Below are 21,981 nucleotides of genomic sequence, written 5' to 3'. Positions count from 1 at the left end.
TTCTTTTACCAGTTTTTTTCATAGTTTTCATGAGTATTTTAAAGGACTGTTAAACAGTCTTGAGTCAGATAGAAAAACCTGCAATTGCAAACGCAATCTAAAAAGTCTAACTGGTTGCTGTTAGAAAGCCTTTATTATTTGGTACTGCTGCTATCACATAATGAGGCAAAGTATTTCACCAGATATGCACACCTTACTTAGGAATCAACACTCTCTGAATAAATAATCTTCTAACAAGTGACAGACCAGGTTTGGGTCTCACGCTTACAATGAACAGGGTTCATTTGCGAGTGCAACATGTGGGAGGCCCCGGTAAAAGTTAATATTCTCTAAGAGATCATTTTCTGAACCTTATTAGAAAAGTTGCCTTCTGTGAAAGCCATACTCAGAGAAGTACTCTGAAAGCATAGCAAAACTTTTTGTTTACTTGTTGCTAACAGATCTCTACTCTGTAACTATGATATTAAAACCAAACAGACCAGACATAAGGGTGAGAATTAGAATTTCAATGAAAAAAAGATAGGAATTCCAGAAAACACACATAACAGAGGTTAGATGTAGGTGGTGTTATTATTTATATTTTAAAAATCTGTATTAAAAACCATCCCATGAATTTTTTCCAATGAATTCTGCTTTGTAAAAGTAACCACTCAACGGCCTGAATTGTTTCGATATACCATAAATGCTGAAAAAACAATTTCTGACCAAGAAAATGTGTATACTGATATATACACATGGAGGGTCGGGCCCAGAGAGTGCTGGTGAATGGAGCTGCATCCAGCTGGCAGCTGGTCACTAGTGGTGTTCCCCAGGGGTCTGTGTTGGGTCCAGTCCTGTTTAACATCTTTATTGATGATTTAGGTGAGGGGATTGAGTCCATCATCAGCAATTTGCTGATGACACCAAGTTGGGAGGGAGTGTCGACCTGCTGGAAGGCAGGAGGGCTCTGCAGAGGGATCTGGATAGACTTGAGAGATGGCCTGATTCCAATGGGATGAAGTTCAATAAGGCCAAGTGCCGGGACCTGCACTTTGGCCACAACAACCCCCTGCAGCGCTACAGGCTGGGCACAGAGTGGCTGGAAAGCAGCCAGGCAGAAAGGGACCTGGGGGTACTAATTGACAGGAAGCTCAACATGAGCCAACAGTGTGCCCAGGTGGCCAAGAAGGCCAATGGGATGTCCTGTATCAAAAATAGCGTGGCCAGCAGGACCAGGGAAGTGATCCTTCCCCTGTACTCTGCATTGGTGAGGCCACACCTTGAGTACTGTGTTCAGTTCTGGGCCCCTCAGTTCAGAAAGGATATTGAGGTGCTGGAGCAAGTCCAGAGAAGAGCAACAAGGCTGGTGAAGGGACTGGAGCACAAGTCCTATGGGGAGAGGCTGAGGGAGCTGGGGTTGTTTAGCCTGGAGAAGAGGAGGCTCAGAGGTGACCTCATCACTGTCTAGAACTACCTGAAGGGAAGTTCTGGCCAGGTGGGGGCTGGTCTCTTCTCCCAGGCACTCAGCAATAGGACAAGGGGGCACGGGCTTAAGCTCTGCCAGGGGAAATTTAAGTTGGATATCAGAAAAAAATTATTTACAGAGAGAGTAATCAGGCATTGGAATGGACTGCCCAGAGAGGTTGTGGATTCACCATCCCTAGAGATTTTTAAACACAGATTGGACGTGGCGCTGAGTGCCATGACCTGGTAAATGGACTAGAGTTGGACCAAGGGTTGGACTCGATTGATCTCAGAGGTCTTTTCCAACCCAATCGATTCTACGATTCTATGATTCTATATAAATAAAAACCAAAGTATTTTTACACTCCATCTGTTTTTCTTAATTTGTATTATATCTCATACATTATTAGAGTCTGACTAGATTATGCACATCAGTTTAGATATTAATAATCTTGGCCTTTTCTGGGCTTCCTTATATTTGAGCAAAGTGGTTCCTCAGGGAACCAGCTGAGGGAGACCAAGATCATTGTTCCATTTTCCATTAAAATTCTGCTTCAGTCAGCCTATAAAAATTAGATTCCATACTCATCAGGAACTTTTAAATGAGTGATCCTTCACTCATGCTACACTTTCTGTTATCTGCATCCCAACTATAGAAACAAACACTTTTACTCCCATATTTACATTACTGTAGCTGCATAAAAAGTACCTTTAAATCTCTCTGTAACCCATGAGTTACTATTGTTCTGTAATTCCACAGCTGAGGATACGGGAAAAAAGGACACATTTAATTATAAAGAACATCTTGTTTGTTTCTTTAGACAACAAAACCAGGTGTTTATGAAGTGCTGGAAGTGGCCTCAATGAAGACAAATTAGAAAGCTGAAAGCAGAGAAAAGGATCTAAAAGGAATCTTAAATTATATTCAATACATTACAGTGGTTTGTGCAGTGTAAGTCTCACTACTGTGGATATGAGGTATGTTAATATTATTTGGATACATAGGATTGCAAAGAAACCTTTTTAAAAACATCTGAGCAATGCAGAAATATAAAACAAATGGCTCTGCCCACAATGTTTTATTTACCATACTTTCCTCTATTCATGCTCATCTTTCCACTGTACAGATATGATTGCAAGGATAAGGTTTCATAACAACAACTTAATTCAACTCTTAAAGCCACACAAGTTAAAATCCAACTCTATATTCACATTTTAAAGGAGAAAGAAATATGACTTTAAATTTAGGTAGAGCAAGCCAGAAAAGACAGGCCACCTCAGGCTACAACATGTGAATCCACAAGAAAAATATCACTAAATACATAAAAGACAAAGATACTAACAAGGCAGTAATACATTCCGAAAAACAGTTCATTCCATTAGCTTGATACAATTATGCCAAGCTTACTCCAATAAGCAAAATTTTGTTTGGTTTGTTTGGTTTTAAATTTGAAGCATCCCCAGTTTTCTACATAAAGCTACTGCATTCAGATGTGGGAAAACAACAGTGGATTCCACTACCTCAAGAGCCCTATGTTTCCCCTCTTCCCCAGCTGTCTCCAGCAAGGACAGCCTGTTTTCTATTCATCAGTCCAATGATTGCAGCTCAGAGAGTGGAAAACAGGGTTCATAGCATTAAACCACTGATATATTTCATCCTGATTTTTCATTAGGGTAAGTTTTTTGCAAGCAAAGACAAGTTTGATGTGACTGTGTTCCATGTCAGCTACACAGGAGCCCATTTTCAACTGGGAGCCCCACTGCATCCTTCAGTTTCTCCACTTCCAAGCCTGAAAGATCTGCTCCAAGTCTGAGACCTCCTCAGCTTTCAATACAGGGCAGATTTTCATCTGGTGATGTTGAAACATGAGAAGGGTTAAGTTGTCTTTCTCTGTGAAAAGCTTAGTAAAAGAGTTATTAGCTGAGCTTTACCTCAAAGCCCATTCAAAATTTGGTGTTCTTATTACCAAATGGATGACTCAAAGCAGTAAGCATAAACCTGTTCTCCAAGGGTTCAAGAGAAACCAGCCATGTGCTCCATAGTGGCCACCAAACAGATTGCAAGTAGCAGTGATTTCAATCATTGCCAACCTGTAGTGGATCTAGTTTGATGAATTAAATCAGAATTAAATTAGTTTAAATTGTATTAATTTAAAACTAGATATTTTAGATAAAAATCAGAATGGAGAATTTATACCAAATCTCTGTTCTCAAGGCTACTGCATAAAACATTTAATGCTGTTTTATTCTAGGAGTGAAATACCTCACAATTGTATGTGTACTACTAGTTAGATTTATTGTACTGTTGGCAGCAGGAAATATTCCTACTTGTTCACTCATTGAAATAATATCTATAGTCTTTTTTGAAACTTTAAAAAAAGGCACTCATTTTATTTGCTCTATTAACTCAAAGTGTCAGATTCAGCAAAAACTCTATTTTCCACTTTGCAGAAATCATCCTCAAACCCTGGGTTTAGGCCTGTGAAGATGAAAAAGGCTGATAAGGCTTTTAAAGAATCTCTCACAATTATTTTTATAACATTCTTCCTTTGTATTCTAGTTAAAAACATATCTCACATGACAAATTTTTGTCGTGTACCCGAAATATCCGGAGCACACACATTTACCTGCAGTTGGTAGTCATATCTGCTGCACTCAGACAAAAGGCAGCAGCTCATGAATGAGAACAGGCCCTACGTTTGTTTTTTAGGAAGTCACCACTGAACTATGTTAGCTCACCATCATATCAGACACAGAAGAACTGGCCTAGTATTTTACCTAAAATGAGTTTAACAGTTTATAAAATCAGTCACCCATATAAAAATCCACATATTCATATACCCATAGAACCTTTCTCTTCCTTTACCTGCCCCAGGAAAAAGTAAATAAGCAAACAAAAAAACACTCAAGAAAAACATATCTGTTCCCATGCAAATTGTTATCCAAGTCATTTGGGAAAAAAGTCTCCAAAGGGCCTGAAAAAGAGAGATTCCATTATTTTAATTATCTTCCTTTAGCAAAAAACAAAATAATGCAATGCTAGAACTCCACGGTAATACCTTGATTCTGTAACACCCACATCCCCAGACTGTTACTTCTGCATCTTTATATGTCACCAGAATTATAAACGCTTTGTAACCACCAGCCAGGACTTCAAGAAGCCTGGATTCTTTAAGACTCAGCAAAATAAATAAGAATCCAGTCCCACCCACCTTAGATATTTCTGGCTCCACTTGTCTCTTGGGTGTCTCTTTTGACTCAGGCCCTTTTGGAGCACTCGTGTTCTTAACCGAGGGCGATTCCACTCCTTCACCTTCAAGCTGTAGATTAATACCTTCTGTGGAGACAGGGTGATCAATACCATTTGGATTCAGATTGCAATGGATAGCTGGGAAACAAAACACAAGAAAGAGAAACATTGCTTAGGAAAGGTGCATCCACTGTTTCAATAAGCACAAACTACTGAGAAGCACCACGTGGTAACCAGAGCTATGTCAGACCATAACAAATGAACCATCTGTACCTTGATGTGGATTCAAGGTGAGATATCTGAGAAAGAAAATTAGAGGAATGTAGCACTGTACAAGACTATTTAGTGCAGGCTACTGTGTTGAATTGTGCTCCACCAGATTCACTGCAGCATCCAAGACCCTCAACCTAAGAGCTTTAACTAGGTATTCATCATTGTGATCGTACTTTTTTTCATTTCTAGGCAAGCAAGTTGAAGTTTTTTTATTACCTTTTCAATTCCTACATTTTAGGTCCTAAATAATGTGGAATAAGTAAGCTGTACACAGCAAGTCAGCAAGTCAGTCTCTGCACAGAATAATGACTTATTCAGCTGATTATCTCTCCTTCAGTCCTTTGTACCACTGCAAGTTACCACCTACACCATCCTAACAAGCAAGAGAGATGTACTCTCTCAGAGTAGATAATGAGGTGTGGACTAATGACAGCAGTATAAGGAAAGCATCCAGAGGAAAAAGTAAAACAAATGCAAACCATACCACAGAAATGCCCATTTAGAACTATGTCAATATCTTGTTTTCTGCCCAGATTTTCACAGTTCCAGCACTCACATAGACAGTAGCCTTAACAACCTTCTTGGCATGCGTGGTGATTTAAAATGTGTGAATCCTGAGGCAACTTCCCCTTCATGAGACTATCCCACTTTTGAATTTATATTCCTGCATAACTGCTACTTTTAATGCTATTTGTAATTAATGGTCCCAACATCCTCTATGTGCAAAAGAACTTTGCTCAGATACTGTGATGCAATGTTTGACAAATCTGAAGAGAAACCTAAACCACAATAGAAAGCCAAAATAAAAGCTGCCATTTTACTCTTGCTTGGCCTAGAAGTAAAGGGTGAGGAGCAGGGGAAGGAATCAGAACTGCCAGTTTCTACCAGCTACAGATCAGCCCTTGAAAGCCTCTCGGGAGGAACTGGCTCAAGTTCCCAGGGAAGGCAAAGGGTTCTTCTACAGCACCTTTTGAAAATTCACTCACCTTAAAGCCCACAGTCTTAATTGAAAACTTTGAGCCTAAGTTACAGCAATTCCTTGGTACAGAATTAAAGCAGAGGCGAAAATCCTTGGGACTTTTAAAAACAAGCAAGTATTTATAAAAGATGAGTGATCTCTCTGATCTCTACAACACCTTTATCTGCAAGCCAGGACAGAAATACCTCCTATAGAAACTTAAAAATCAGCTGTGATTCTGTGCTTTATATTTATACCAGTGTGTCTTAAGACACCAAACAAATTCTTTCTTTCCTAGATCACATCCACCTACTACTATCTAACTCCTCTAGAACATATTTACTTACCTGAAAGAAACAATTACTAACAACTACTTTGCTTATCCTGCAGACCACAGAAAAGATGGATGTGATGCACCAAGACAGACTTTTTTCACAGCACAAGAAGGATGGAAACTGTTCTGTTAGTAGCCAACCAACCAACCTGTACAAGTACTCCCAGTATACCCTACTCCAGCAAGGGCTGGAAATTAGCCATAAAGACACGTGGTATCTAATGTGGTCCATAAAAATCCCTCCAACTGTCCTCTGCAAGGATCTTGCCCAGCTGAATAAGAAGACTCCTGCACATGTTTGAAATGCTAACAGACCCCAGCAACACCCAGAAACAGGCAGGTTTTGGCTGTCAGCCCTTTCCAGTGCTCACCAGAGAGAAATGACAAAGGACAGTGGAACTCAAGCCTGCCTGGAAGAACACTGCCAGCAGCAAGTTTCCTGTGAATAGCAACTCCTCCCTTCTCAGTGCCCCTACACAATAGGGATTTGGGAGGGGGCTGATAGGGAATGAACAAGGAAATCCTTCTGGGTTGCAGCACTCATTTACCATGCATTACAGGAAGCAAATGATAGAGGTTTCTGATAACATGGTAGCATGATGACTAACCTTATCTTCTACATATGACCAGGTAACCTGCTTAGTGGATGAGGGAAAGGCTGTGGATGTTGTCTCCCTGGACTTTAGTAAAGACTTTGACACTGTCTCCCACAATACTCTCCTGAAGAAACTGGCTTATCATGGCTTAGATAGGTATACTGTTCACTGGGTTAAAAGCTCTCTGGATGGCCAGGAGTGAACATGAGCCAGCCCAGGTGCCCACACAGCTAAGAAGGCCAGGGGCATCCTGGCTGCTATAAGAAACAGTGTGGCCAGCAGGACCAGAGCAGTGATCATCCCCTTGTACTTGGCACTGGTAGGGCCACACCTCAAACCCTGGACTCATTTCTGGGCCTATCACTACAATAAAGACATTGAGGGGCTGGAATGTCTCCAAACAAACTGGCAAAGGAGCAGCTGAGGGAGCTGAGGGTGTTCAGCCCAGAGAAAAGGAGGCTCAGGGGAACCTTATCACTCCCTACAACTACCTGAAAGGAGGTTATAACCAGGTGGGAGTCAGTCTTTTCTCCCAAGTGATAGGATAAGAGAAAATGGCATCAGGTTGGGACAGGGGAGGTTTAGATTGGATCTCAGGAAAAATTTCTTCATAGAAAGGGTTGTCAAGCATTGGAACAGGCTGCCTATGGAAGTGGTGGAGTCACCATCCCTCTAAGTATTTAAAAGACATACAGACATGGCACTTGGGGACATGGTTTAGTGGTGGACTTGCCAATGCTGGGCTAAGGGTTGGACTCAGTCTCTGAGGTCTTCTCCATCTCAAATGATTTTATAATTCTATAAGCATCACCTGAATGGCTTAAAAATTAATAAATCACTTGGCAAGATGCTGCTTGACTTAGCTCATCATTCTACCAAGAGTAATAAATGTTAGTGCAGTTTCAGCAGTGCTTTTTATTGGGCTCCTTCAGGATATAAAAGAGAAAAACTGGAAGAGGCTGCTACCAGTCAGATATATGGCCATTACCTTTTAATTGAAAGCAAGTGACTGATTAAAAAAAACAAAGGCTGTCTCAGGAGACCTTTGCAGAGTTGTGAATATGGGGAGGGGAGCCAACTTTTTTATTTCCTACTGGTATTTATTTCCTAAAGAGATTAAGTATCTCTTTCACTTGGCAAAGTTAATCTCTCTGTCATGATGTATCTTCAGGTAACCAGCTCTACTGTTTTCTCCACCCATCAGCTACACAGGATAGGAAGCAAGGAGTATTTGCTTGCATGGGTCTGTTACTTCCTGTTACCACACAGAAATACACAGATCCTTCTCTGTGGCAGACAGAGGTGAAGCTCTTCCCTCCTTTTAAATGTCAATAGAAACTAAAATTGGTCTCTTTCAAGATTTATTAGAAGTAGGGAAAGAGGTCAATATTTGGTCAATAATAACTTATTCCCTTCTTAAATCAGCATCTTATATAATTTTATCTATAAACTCAGGATCAACTATCAAACCTAATGGGGTTTGGGGGGCTAACACAACCCAGGGTTAACATCCCACAGAACTGAGTTTAAACAGCTCTCAAAAAACAATCACAAATCACCAACTTTACCACAGTGCTCTGACCCTCTTAGCCGACACTTCTTAAATCTCTTTCTGAACATTCTGACATTCATCTGGAAAAGATTCTACCTACAGAAAAAAGTAGTTTCTTGCTACAGTGTTGTCCACACCCTTCTCATTGCCCTAATGCTAGCTCATCCTACCCTCTGCATTCAGATCATTTTCTCACACCACTGCCTTGACAACATTCCTACTGCCTCAGCATCTCTTCATTCTACCAAACTACATCCACATCATCAGCCCCAGACTTTAAAAGTCCATTAAGACAACAAACACCCTCCAAATCAGCTGAAAGTATCAGCCTAATACCACTAGATATCAGCAGTATCATTAGATTTTGAAACCAAACCTTTTCCCATATTCTTCCATACAATCTCAATATTCATATATCCATATGTCTCAGTAATACAACTCTTCATCCAGTTTCAGATCACTTCTCTTCTTTCCCTGCTGAAACCCCACCTCAGAGTTGATTAATGCCGCATCCCTCTTCATGTTCCCCAACAATTGTCATTTAACTTGCACGGAAAGCTTTCTGTGGTGGGAACTTGCTGCTATTTGGGGAGGGAGGCTGGATGTTTTGTAGAGCTCTGACTGCACATCAACAAGCACATGATGAATGGTGCTGGCAGACACAGTAACATAGATTCACAGATTACATTTATGAAACAAACTATTATTCAAAACAAAGGTACTTAAGTGCCCTTGTACTCCTAAATCAATAGTAGAGCTGAATCTACTGGAAAGTATCCACTTTTCCAGAACTTAAAGAAAAGACTGCTGAGATATGCCAAGTCATGAGAGTCAACAGCTCTGTGAGAAAACTAGTAAGTGGAGCACTCAAACTGGAAAAATGACCCTGTGTCTGTCCTAAAAAATAAGGAAGGAACAAAATAGATGCACTACACTGTGTATTTCGTTCTACATTGTGGAACACAAACCCAAGTCCTTTCCATGCATAAAGAGCATAAGAATTTGTTGCCCTGCAGAAGCTGCCAGATACATGTGAGCCGAGCTCCGTGCCCACACAGATCCCTTACAACACATGCATGCAGTTTGAAAGGAGCACGCAGAGGGCAACATGAATGCTCTGCTCCCCTCGCCACCTCCCTCCCTTACATGTCTGCCTCCAGGGTGGCAAGCAGCCAAGAGACAGCTTGTCTGAGCATGCTTGAGGGTACACAGAAGTCACCAAGAGCCATAGTAAGTTACTGGCATCTGGGGGCAAGCCTTGCCTTTTCCTAGAGGGTACTCTGTGAATCCTGTCTGGAAACAAGCCTGAAGGCAGCCTTCAAAACATAGCCTTGATATAGCCAAAGTTTTGCACAGGCAGATGGAAAGTCTTCGTCTCTCCATCTGTAGGCTCAAGGCTTATCAGATAAATCTATGATCAATCGCTACCTCTGTGCACTCCACTGCCTACAGTGCCAAACATTTCATAACTACTTGTTTCAGTGGGAATACTGCGGGCTGCTTAAAATTTTAAGCAGATCAATTAAAGCTACATTAAAGCATATTTGGCAAGTACTTGAGTTACATGAAATAACAATTGTTCTATTCTAAAAAGTGATAGAGTAAAAATAGCATCATCTTACTCATGTCCCCTGTTCTCTGTGCATCATAGTCATATGCTTGCTTTTGCTATTCAGAGACAAAAAGCAGGCACAGGAGATACCCATCAACCTGGTACCAATCCTTAGAAAACTTTCATGTGTCAAATACTGGCAACCTTGCAAGCTCCATTTTATGTATTCCTTTCACAGACTTAGCTGCACAATGCTAAGAGGTAAGTCCATACAATACACCTCATACTCCCACCATAAAATGACACATTGTTGAAAAGGACAGACAGAAGGTCATCCATGTAGTTTGAACATTAACAAAATCAGGTTGGACATAGCAGGGACCTTATAGACAGGGTCCAAACATCTTTTCTGTCATCTCAGTAGTCATAAAGGTCATGAAGATCATGAAGTTTTACAAGGTATTTCCAGGGAAAAAGACCTTTGGACAGCAGTTCTCACTGGACCTGTTCCTTCTATCTCTGCCCATTTATTTGCCCAAAGTAAAGCAAATCTCCAGACACATCAAATTTTGCAGTCAGCACCTTCAATCACATTTCTATACACTTCCAGATGCTGCATTTCAATATCAATAGTGAAACAGCATCCCTGAGGCTTTTTGCCTGCAAATTCACAACCTGCTTTAACTGGGTTGATCAGAGCAGACATTTACAGTGAGAACACTAAGGTCTTGTTCAGATGGAGATGGTCAAATGAGAAAGAAGGATCTGCACTGCCATGCCCTTCCTGCATTTCCCAAAGCCCATACTTCATTAGTAACTCTGAATAACCCTAGACAACACGGTATTATTTCAAGATTTGTATTTGACCTAAGCAGCTAGTATGGCTGCTACAATACTAAAAAGCAAGACTAAAACTAGCTAATAATGATGGCTTTAATTTGTACTATAAAATTTACAATTATTTGTATGGCAGAAAGTTTTTTCCCCAGTAATCAGTTTCCGTAACTGCTATGGATGGTCCATCTGCATCACCAATCAGCTTCCAGTTTTGAATTACTTCTCTACACAGTCCTATCTTCACCTAACGTAACTTGGCACAGTTCCCCCAACCTATCCCTTTGGACCAGCTGAAACTGTAGTTAAAATTTCACACGAATATTATCTGCTGGGTTTTGCCACCTAATAAATACTGCTGGCACCTGCTGAGCAAGTAGCTTCAAGATTTTGCCCACTCTGTTTCTCAAACTTGCCTATCTAATGGACACCAAATCAGCAGCATTCACATAGGGCAAAGAAGCCCAGCAAATCAGTCAAGACATTTTCTACTTCGGTACAGATAACATGAATTTATCAGAAACCTGCTCTAAGGCTGAAATCCCAAAGTACTTAGCCGAAGTAATATTGGTGTCTAGCTATCTGCTTCTGCTGGTCAGCATCAAAAAATCAGCATGAGGCAATTGCAAACAGGCTGTGGCAAAAGGCAGCCCAGTGCTGAGCTGCGGAGTGTGTTATAAGCTACTGAGGAGCTGTGCCTGTAGCTTTGAACACAAAGCTCAGATGGACCCCGGCAGCAAGGCTTAGCACAGACACACACTGCTGTACCTGCAGGTCCCTCCAGGGACTTGTCTTCTGAGTCTCTCATTATTACAACTACTAATCATCTACTGGATTAATCAGTTTAACAAACAACAAGATTTTTTTTTACATGATATGAAATTTTACAATCAAGATTTGGTTCAAGCAGTAGGACATGCCCAACAGCTGGGAGGTATCTTGAAGGACAAGGGAAGACAGAGCTCAGCAGCAAGGAAGTGGACATTGAACTAGGTCAAGATGAGCAGAGAGGGCAGAGCAAAGGGGAGACAGGTGCAGGAAGAGGACAGAGGCAGAAGGGGATAAAACACTCAGTAGAGGAGTGTTCATTTTAGTTTGTAACTGTGAGTTGTGAGGTTTTTGCCTTTTTTTACCCCTTTAGAACTATCAGCAGCAAGAAAACTTAAAAGTAACCATTTTCCTGATGCAACTATCTCTGAACCTCTCTGGCTAGACAACTGGGTAGTCATCCCATGGTATCAACCAATTACTACTACAAGCCGTTCACTCTCTCCAGAAACAATGAAAACATACCCAAAACTAAAGCCATAGAAAAACGCAGAAAAAGTGTGTTTTCCAAGACAATCTACAAGACTTCACACAATCTCCCAAACACACTTCAGCTATAAAATGGTATAAAGTCTTGTATAGCATCAGGAATATATCATGAAACCAGAATGAATAACTTAGCAGTTTCATACATAGAATCAAACGAAACTCATAATTTTGTTGAAGGCCATGCAAATCTTGAGTGTAGACAGAGATGCCTCCTTAGTTCTCTACAGAACATAAACACTAAGCTGAGAATAAGAAATGCTCTTCTTGTAGGGGTTGTTTGCCTTCTAAGACTCTCATTGTACCAGGATATGTAAGTACTTAAATTTGTTCAGCTAAAAAATTTCCTTGTACATTGTTTACAATTTTCTTCCTGCAAACTACTTATTTTATGTATGGCAATATCTGCTTGTCACCTCTTATCTCACAGACGTCAGCAAATGCTGTAAACATAAAAGACAGTTTCTGTTACACCTGCTCTTCAGGAGACAGACTGCATGTCGTCACTATGCTAGATAGACCTTGGAGCCTCAGCAAGTTCAGCCCTTGTAACAGCAAAGGGATTTCATTATAAACAGCAGGCACAGTGACTGGACAGCCAAATTATTTCTGAAGCATTTTCTCATTCCATTTTAATAAAGGTATAGTCGGTACAAGCAGCTCTTGAATTCACACTAGTAATAGAGGCTCATTGAAAAATGAACCAATTCAGTGAATAAATAAGGCCAGACTACCACAAATCCTGTACAGATACAGACGAAGAGCAGAATACTGGCACAAAAGAGGACCAAGTGAGCTATGCAATTAGCTGAGAGCAAAATGGATCTTAGTGAACAAAGAAGTAAAGGTCAGTAACAAGCATCACATGTACACTAGAAGATAATTTGAGCAATAGATTAAAGTCAAAAATAGTTGCTAATTTGTTTTGCAAACTGATTGCATCCTCTGTTCATAAGAAAGCTTGTGTGAGCATTTACAGAGTTTGTCTTGAAAAGTGAAGAACTCTGGATTTCAAGATGGTGAGATGCACAGACTTGCAATCAAAGAGAGTGCTACAAGAGATAAGAAGTATGAAAAACAAAGACAATGAATTGGTAGATAGAGGCAGAAAGACCTAATATAATTCCCTTGCTCACAAGGAAAAGTATTCACCATACATGACAATTGCCAGTCACCAACTTAGGCAAACTCCAGACTGGGTATCGCTGTTGCCCTTAAGATTCCACAGAGAATACGGAGAGAGAGAAAAGAGAATTAACACACCTGGGTGTGCAACAAGTCTTCATTGGTTTCACTGTTCCTGGAAGAAACTTGTCTTGCAATGACTACTTAGGAAATTAGCTAGTCATGCTTCATCACAAATATTTCTGAGAATGCCTCTTCTCCAGTCCTAGTGGCATTATTGTTCAATTCTATACCCAGCCAGCATTACATCAAAAACCATTTTTAACACTAGCGAGCCCGTCCAGCACATAAAGAACAGCTCAGACACACAGGTTAAGTCTTTATTAAGACTTAATTACATGCTCTAGAGGTGCACTGTCCCACGCATGTATCACCGATCGCTGCCTTTGCCCTCCTTATGAAAGCTGATATCTGCTGAATGCCTGGCACAGAAATGGCTGCAATTCAGCCATATCCAGGCTTTATTTCTTTTCACATGAAGGATGCACAGTCACCAAAATGCAAAGGAAAATATCTTTATTCATTGTCACTAGTATTACTAGTTTGCAATCTGGCAGTTGACTTGTTTTCAGTCCTGAATTTCTCTCAACTGCTTAAATGCTATCTCCTTTATGATTGTTCAAGGCTACCCCTTCCCTTGCACATTTAACTGAAGAGTCTGGAAATGCCTTCTTTCCTTCCCTCAGTAAAATTCTTCACCTCCTACTGCTTACTCATACCACTGTATCCTACTCACTCCAGCACCCCAGACGATTTGTGTAGCAACAAACCACTAGCCAAGAGCATGCAGAGCACAACCCAAGAGAAAGATTCTATTGACACACATTACAATTCTCTTTCTTTATGTTTGTGAAACAGCATTATTAAAAGTCTCTTTCTTGCTTTTACTAGGTTATTTGCAGAGCAGCAACAAAGCAACTCAACTCAAATACCCACTGAGGGAAGAAAATAAAACTTTTTTTAAAAAAGCCACAAAAACAAGGCAGAGGAGAGCAAATGAGTGGGGGAATGAAGTAATGACTTGAACGTTCATCTGGAGAACATGAGCTACGAAAGTTCCACATTACATAAAAGATGGACAGGGCTGCACTAAAGACAGCGTAAAATCCACACCAAATGTCTTCCTTGCATCCTTTTCCTGGTCAGTCACATACTGCCTGCAAGTATATTAGATCCTGTAATCGAATGTGGAGTTCACTTCGGCCCAAGTTCAGTCCCCTGCACACCTGTTTGTCTTATCCAGGAGCAGCACATACAAGGGTGAATTCTTGTTGTTTCAAGTAATGAACACCCCCTTTAATGCCAAGTGTAGCTCATGCTGCTGTCAGTAGCTGTTATGTTCTCTGTCCAAGACCCGTACTAGTAGTCCTTGTGCTACAGGGCACTTCTGGAGAGAGAAAGGTGAGGGAACACAACCCACCCAAGGCAGAAGCCACTAAGGGTAGATCTGTAGATCCAATCTGCTTCAGGCTTTCCCAAAGGTCTTTCTTAGACCATACTTCACCTCATTTATGCAGGTCAGTACAGGTGTTTCCAACCCTACCCGCTGTGGGGAATCAGTATTTTCCAGAATGGCATATGTACAGCTGCAGCCCCATGTGGGGACCCCTCCTTCGCCCCAGTCCCATCGACCTGACACAGCAGGCAGTTCCTCTTACAGAACAGTATCAGTTCTCATACACTGGGAAAATGAGAGCTACATATCTTATTCATCATGACCCTGCCTGTTAACAATTTTATAGCTGTGTCTAATTCCCCATCTCCTCTCTGTTTCTGGGCTGTCCTGATCAAACTTTCCTCTCGGTTACTTGATGCAAATCAAGCTCTTGTGGTGAGTGGAACTGTTCTGGATACACACCACATGAGCCAGTCTTTATCATAAAAGTCATCAGGCTCAGTCAGACCAGAAGTCTAGGCCTTTATGCCACTTCTTAAGATAATCGTGTAAGAGCAGGGCATACATCAACTGATCCTGCCTCCACAGGTTAGGAATGACACAAGGTTGAAGGTGCACCTGGGGAATCCTGTGTTATATGGAAAACTATTTCCTTTTTTTATTTAAAGTACAAAGCCCTGCAGCTTCATTGTTCTACGTTGTGACCCAGTTCCTTTTTCTACCTTCTCCAAACCATTCATCAAGACCTAAGGATTCTCCTCATGATCATGTCTTTTCCAAGCTAAAAAAATAATAATTTTTGTAACCTGCCCATCTCTTGTCCGATTTAAAGAATGATAAACATTGTAACCTGCCTTCAGAAAACACACCCTGTCTCTAACTAGCTGACTGCCCTTTTCTGTATTCTTTCCAGTCCTCTCCCTCTTTTGGGGTGTGGCAAGCAAAATCCGCAGGGAGTATTCAAAATACAACAGCACTATATGATACCGAAAAAGAGATCTTCCTTGCCTTGTTCTGAGCTCTCCTCATAGTTCTTAAAATCTTATTTGCTATTTTGACCAGCACCTACCAGCCAGTTTCAGAAGACTTCCAAATTATTCCATTTTCTAGCCTTTTTTTCCACCTTTCCCTTTGGCACATTTTAGAACTACTCCCTCCACATTCTCTGCATGTTTTGAGCACGTAATTGAGGGCTGAATTGTTCAGTTGTTACTCTGCAAGGGTAAATATCTGTATCCACTCGAAGGCAACAGCTTTCATGAGAAATAACCCACAACAGGATTGCTCAGTTCCAAACCCAGAGTATCTCCTGTTCACAGAAAGGGGCGTCCTTGCATCAGAGATCACAGAGTCTGGATAAAGAGAGAGACACTGAAGAGAGAAAACCAGGCACAAGTGGGTAAAATTGTCCCAGCGACGACAGCAGAGAAAGCTGGCTCAAGAACCAGACAGAGTATCTATCCCTAACAGATCCAGAAACTCAATATGCAGTGCACTGAAAAGTAGCCTCCTAACAGCTCTACTACCTCTGCAAAGTAGCTGTACCACTTGCAGAGACTAAAGGGCGAAAGAGAAACTTGCAGTGCTCACAGATACATAGGTCTGCACTCACCAGCCTGCACAGAGGATGTTTTGGACAGAAACCTTCCCAGGGTTATCAGCTCAACAACCAGCACCAGTCTGCAACTCTGACACCATTCAGCTACAGTGCTTTACTTGGAGCTTGTCACTGCTGCTGTCCTGCCACAACTCTCGTGACGCAGTAATACTGGGAAGTACTAGTGACCGGCTCAGAGCAGCTTGCCATGGCCTCATAAGCTGAGCTGTAAACACAGGAACAAAGCTACGCAACCTCCTTGGATGCTGCGTGCCATGGTTGGATATCACAGAATGAAAAAGCCCTCAAAACTTCCCAAGAACGGTTCTATTTTATAAATTTCCATTTAAGCAGTAAACATGAGATCTTACAATGTTGCTACAGGTTTCGTCAGTACTTTCCAGTAGTGCTTTAGGAAACGCACTCAACGTCTAACTCTTGTTATTTGCTCACTTGCATTCCTTCCTTGGTGGAAAAGACATGAACTTCCAGAGCATCACTCCTTCCCCTTGCCACCTGACAAGTTTTATTCTTATGATGGAATTCAACTGTACTGAAATAGTAAATTTATATTAACCAATGTCCTCCTTGAGCTTCTAAGTCTTCTAAGTATTTTAAAGAGTAAGGTCAAACACTCAAGGAACTGTACCTAAAAGTGGTTGATCTGAAAGTACTTCCGAGTTTCCAGGAACATTCTTGCCCCATAACCAAATTTCATCCAAGGGAAACAGTGTCACACCAAGTCTATACTGTACCTTGATTCCTGATTAATACAGGTTAATTTCTAAAAGCAGAGAGGGGAGAATGATCACATATCTGCAGTCATATCCACTCTTCACTCAGTCTGAATACATCCAAAGAGACTCCATTGCAATTACATTCTTTGTCACCACAGCTTCATTTTGGGGTTTCCAATTCCCACCACAGAATGCACCTTCTGAACTTCAGCTCACAGTCTCCCTACCTGCCTGAGAAGCATGGCTCAAAATGAGAACTTAGCAATTCAAAACAGACTCCTGGACTTAGTTACATTAGTCCTTTGGATAGGGATCATGAGCTGTGACTTCAAGTACAGCAACACAGATTAGAAAGCTCTGAGCAGCTTCACTGCCGCCAGGCTGTATGCACACTACAGGAGTGGGTGGGAGGTTATGCTGTTGCTGAGCAGGAAATAATGGTGTAGATGTCACAGCTCAAAAGGAAGGGTGCCACATGAATGTGGATACAAGATCTATGTTCCACTCTGGTATCCCATAACTGCTAATATATTTTTGCAGTAAATGGCCACAAAATAACATACAGAACAGAAGATCAGGCGCTGATGTTCAAATCTTGTGCCTTGCTGTCCTGTGTGCACCTTCAGCACCGCTCTTATCCATCTCCTCTGCTATGACCCAATGTGACTGTTTCAGATGGAGAACTGAAATGAGACATCTCCCAGTACTATTTCCAACTGGCAGCTCTTTCCAAGCCATATGTTGGAGTCCCTCTAGCTAAGAAGTGGTTAGAAATTACTGATGAAAACAAACACACTGATGAAAGCATGTGCTATTTTTGAGTCAGAGGGTTTGTTACTTCTTTGCTCCACAGGCAAGAAAGTGTGCTGAAACACCATCTATTAGATCACATTCTCTGGAAACTTAGATATGGAGACAGCTAGTCTGAGCTTGAAGTGGGTGGAGGGCTAAGACAAAGTTGAATAAATTAATACCTGTCAAAAAGAGTTGCACTTTTGGGCACACCCTGGAACAGCATGATAGGTACCTACACTGAGAGCTGCTTCAAAGATGTCCTTTGGGGATCCTGAACTTGCTTTAACATTCTTGGCAGAGTTGGTGCAGCACATCTATGAGCTCACTGTATCTCAAGTCTGAGGAAACACATGGCACCATTCAATATGCATGGAGTTGCCAGGCACTGAAGGCATTCCACGCAGGTACATCACACTGCTGAAAGTCAAGGGATCACTTTGATGAAGTTGGTTAAAAGCTGCAAGTAACTTCAGTCCTGCAGCAAGTAACCTTGACATCACCCCCCAGAATGCCCTAAACTCCTTCAAGTCTTAATCCCTTGAGGATTACCAAGGGGTAAGGCCAGCCACTGTCATTTTATGTCAGCAAGGCTCCCCTTCTTAGTAAAAAATATTATCCTGTAGGAAGATCCAGGGTTTGAATAGCACAAGCCTACTACAGAAGAGCCATAGGAGAGTGGAAGTTTACATGAACTTCCAGGAGAAGACCTGCAACAAATGTATGTGTGCACTTTCCAAAGCCTATACACAGCAAGAAACGTGTTAGACTAAACTTTGTTAAAAACTTACTATGAAAGAACTTCACGATATAATTAGCACCTTCTTTTGCTCAGAAATCTCAAAGATGCCACAGGTCAGAGCTGCAGGGACTCAAAAGAACGGTGTGGGATCACCTGCACACACACGTCATCTGGTGGGTGCCATCAGTCTCTCACTTTCCTGCAATAAACACTGGGACGGGAGGGGGAGCGGGGGAGGGGGGGGATGGAGAGGGGGAGGGAAGAAATCACCATTTCTCTCTTCCTCTTCACCTCTGCTGCACAAGAGCAAAATTTGTAAAAAAATTGAGAACACTGTTGCAGAGATCAAAAGCCTTTTTCTACTGGCTCTGACCTAGTTCTTTCATTCTTACTAGAGGGAAAAAAACCACTTAAAGGAACATTGTCAAAACTGTTAGCTCTAAAAATAGACTTACCTTGGCAGTGCTCCCATCTAGACGGGCTCATATTAAGGAGTGCAAACTCACTTCTCCCATACACACCCCAATCCTTTTCATCAATTTGGAAGCACTGGCTCTATGCAGCCCAAAGGACCTCCCAGTCCACATAATCTCTTCTGGGACACTCAAGTGTGTATTATATATAACTGGCAAGTAACTGTAGTATCCTCCAAATTCCTCCTTTGTATTTGCAAGTCTATCACTGTCAGCTATCCCAGTAAAAAATTTTGGATATTTTCCTTAAGTAAACCAATGGACATTTGTTGCCATAACTAGACCCCAGCACTCCACGCTAAGACAGGATTAAAACAATCAAATTTGAGGAAGGATTTCAACAATGTTAGACAACAATTTTTTCAAAGATTCTCCACAAAGTATAAGTTACAAATTATTTTCACCTTAGCCACACAAAGCATTTCTGAAAGGAGAAACAAAAGAAAGTCTCTGGATTTGTGGCTGAAGCTGCCAAACAGCCAGTTTCCATAGAACAATAGCCGTGGTGGAGCTGGTGGGGCAGCGGATATTGGCTCCAGCCAGGAACTCCCATGCTCCAGAATCCATGACTCCCTTGTGCCCCAGGGACCTTCCCACTCCCTGCCAGTTGCATCACAAAGCCAGCCACTTGCAAGTTTGCACAAGAAGCCTGTTGGCCCAACCATTCAAAAGCCTTGCTACAGACTATAAAAAATTCTGAAAACCCTGGAAGGCCATCCTAGCCAAGCTCCAAGCTGACTACTACAGAGATTGGAAGGCCAGACAACCTCAGCTTAACCAGGTTTTCAGGGCTTTCCATATTTCAAAGCATCCAGAGCTGATGTACAGCAAGCTGCAAACCAGGAAAACACTTTTCTAATTAAAATAAACAAATCAAACAAACAGGAAAATAAAAAAACCCAACTGCCTGTGCTTTCTGAGTTCAGGAAATTTTTGAGTTCAGCTAATTGCCATTTTTCTACAAAACTATTGACTTAGAAGATTTGACAATAACTTTACTTTTGTCTGAAGTAGGATCTGTACACCGTGGTACATCAGAGCCATGAGGAACAGGTAACCTCTTCCAAACACAAGTCATAATGCCACATGTTCCCTACCAAAAGTCACAGTTCAGGAAGACAACAGAGTTCACTCCCAGGGCTCCAGTACAGTAGAATATGCATTAGGATAAAAACATGCTTTTAAACACAGTCACACAAAGAAACATAGTTCCAATAGAAAAGGATGGATAATAAAAGGCCCGAAATACACATGCACTATGTTCACACAAGGCAGTCACAGCCACACGGCTACTTATGCTGAAATAGTCATATTCCTGGGTAAGTGTGAGGACAATAGAACTATGCAAAGGCAAGAAAGTTGAGAGAGAAAAAAACAAAATGGGAGGAATGCAGAACACACAGACAAGAAAGCCTGTACTGAAACACCACAGCAGGATGCATCCTGAGGGAACAAAATGGGAAGAAGGAGTTAAAGAAAAAAATCCCATCTCAGGAGAAGGGAAAAGCACTGCTTCTCAAAGCTTTAGCAGAGCTTTCCTTCATTAATATTTACAAAGCTTTTAGAGATTCTCAGATGGAGGGCACTGCAGATACGACAGGAATTATTATAGACCTGAAAAGATCTAGCAAACAGACTGAGAAGGACTTCAAGTAAATAAAGAAGGATGACATTAGTGAACACACTGAAATAGGGTTTGCTGCTGGCATATGAACCATCTGGTGCATGGCAGTCCATTTCACTTACTTACTTACCCACTACTGGGCACGCATGCCCAGTTCTTTGCCACCAAAGAAGTAATGCTTTTATTCAGGACCACTACCTGCCTTCTTTGTATCATTCCAGGCTTCAAAACTGCCCTTGAGTTAAGCAGCCTAAGAACTCTGCCTCATGGAGAGGCTTAGTTCGAACAGCTTGGGAGGTACACAGACACCTTTTGAGACAGTGGTCTTTACTTCAATTTCCATAGGAGGATGGTTTTCAGGGATGTTAAGCTCCACACTACCTTCAGGAAGCCCAAGTTTTTGTTGGACGATCATTTGTGCTGTTCACTTGGGTACTCAGCAAAGACAGCTTCAGCATGATTTTCATCTATAAAGCAAGTGCTTCTGAAGGAACTGTAGATCTCAGCATGACTGAGAGGCAAAGCTCCTGGTAGTCTCAAGATGAACACTCTGAAAATACTGACATACCCCAAATTCAGCACAGGAAAAGGGGCTATATAGCTGGTTTACACACTGTGGATTTCTTAAACTTTCTGAAGGACACCAAGTGAAGCAAGATGAGGCACAAACCCCCGCCCTGCCAGTGCCCCACTCTGAAGCACTAGACAACGGAGTGAATTTTGGAAGTGGACAGCAGGAAAGCAGATTTGCCTTTTGCCATACACCTAGCTACCTCTCTCCTCCAACTTCCCCAAAGTCACACGGAAAGGGAACACGTAGTCAATGTCAGACCGGCTGCAGGAGCCCGGCATGTACCGCAAGACCTCTGCAAAGCATCCACCTTTCCAAGTCTTGGCAGGCATCGCCTCAGTTACCGGGTCCTTCCCCAGGAGCCGGGCACTCCTCACAGCTCCCGGCTGCCCAGGCGCTGAGCACCTCGGCCCTCGGGCTGCTGCATCCCGCTGGCAGGAGGGAAGGAGGGATCGGGCACAGCTCTGCGCCCACGCGGGGCCGGCCGGGGCTGCGCGGGCACCGCGGCCCGGGGCGCTCCGGGGACCGGGGCGGGGAGGCTGCCGGGGCTGAGCGCGGCCGCCGGGGCCGCTGCGGAGGGAGCCGGCGCAGGTCGGCCGTCCGTGCCGGGAGAGGCGGCACCTCCGGGCCCGCCGGGAAGTTGCCGACCGAAGCCTCCGGGCAGCCCCCGCCGCCTTACCCTCCGTGGGCGGGGGCGGCAGCCGCGGCCCGGCCCCACGGCACCTGGCCCGGGGCAGCCGCAGCGCCGAAGGCGGCCG

The 21,981-nt window shown here is 42.4% G+C and overlaps 1 protein-coding gene across 1 annotated transcript in view; it reads right to left on the bottom strand.

Annotated features, from left to right (window-relative positions):
* SAMD12 (sterile alpha motif domain containing 12) overlaps window positions 1–21,654 on the bottom strand; it is a 189,436-nt gene extending 167,782 nt beyond the window's left edge. The window contains exons 1-2 of the mRNA XM_071553945.1: window positions 21,534–21,654; window positions 4,656–4,831 (exon numbers count right to left, since the gene is read on the bottom strand). Coding sequence (XP_071410046.1) covers window positions 4,656–4,831; window positions 21,534–21,555 — 198 coding nt within the window. The 5' untranslated portion in view covers window positions 21,556–21,654. The remainder of the gene's footprint in view (window positions 1–4,655; window positions 4,832–21,533) is intronic.
* Between the last annotated feature and the right edge of the window lie 327 nt (window positions 21,655–21,981).

Source organism: Pithys albifrons, chromosome 4 (genome assembly GCF_047495875.1).
Source record: "Pithys albifrons albifrons isolate INPA30051 chromosome 4, PitAlb_v1, whole genome shotgun sequence".
Taxonomy (NCBI): domain Eukaryota; kingdom Metazoa; phylum Chordata; class Aves; order Passeriformes; family Thamnophilidae; genus Pithys; species Pithys albifrons.
Note: the sequence above shows the minus strand (reverse complement) of the source record. Positions and strands in the feature narration are given on the sequence as shown.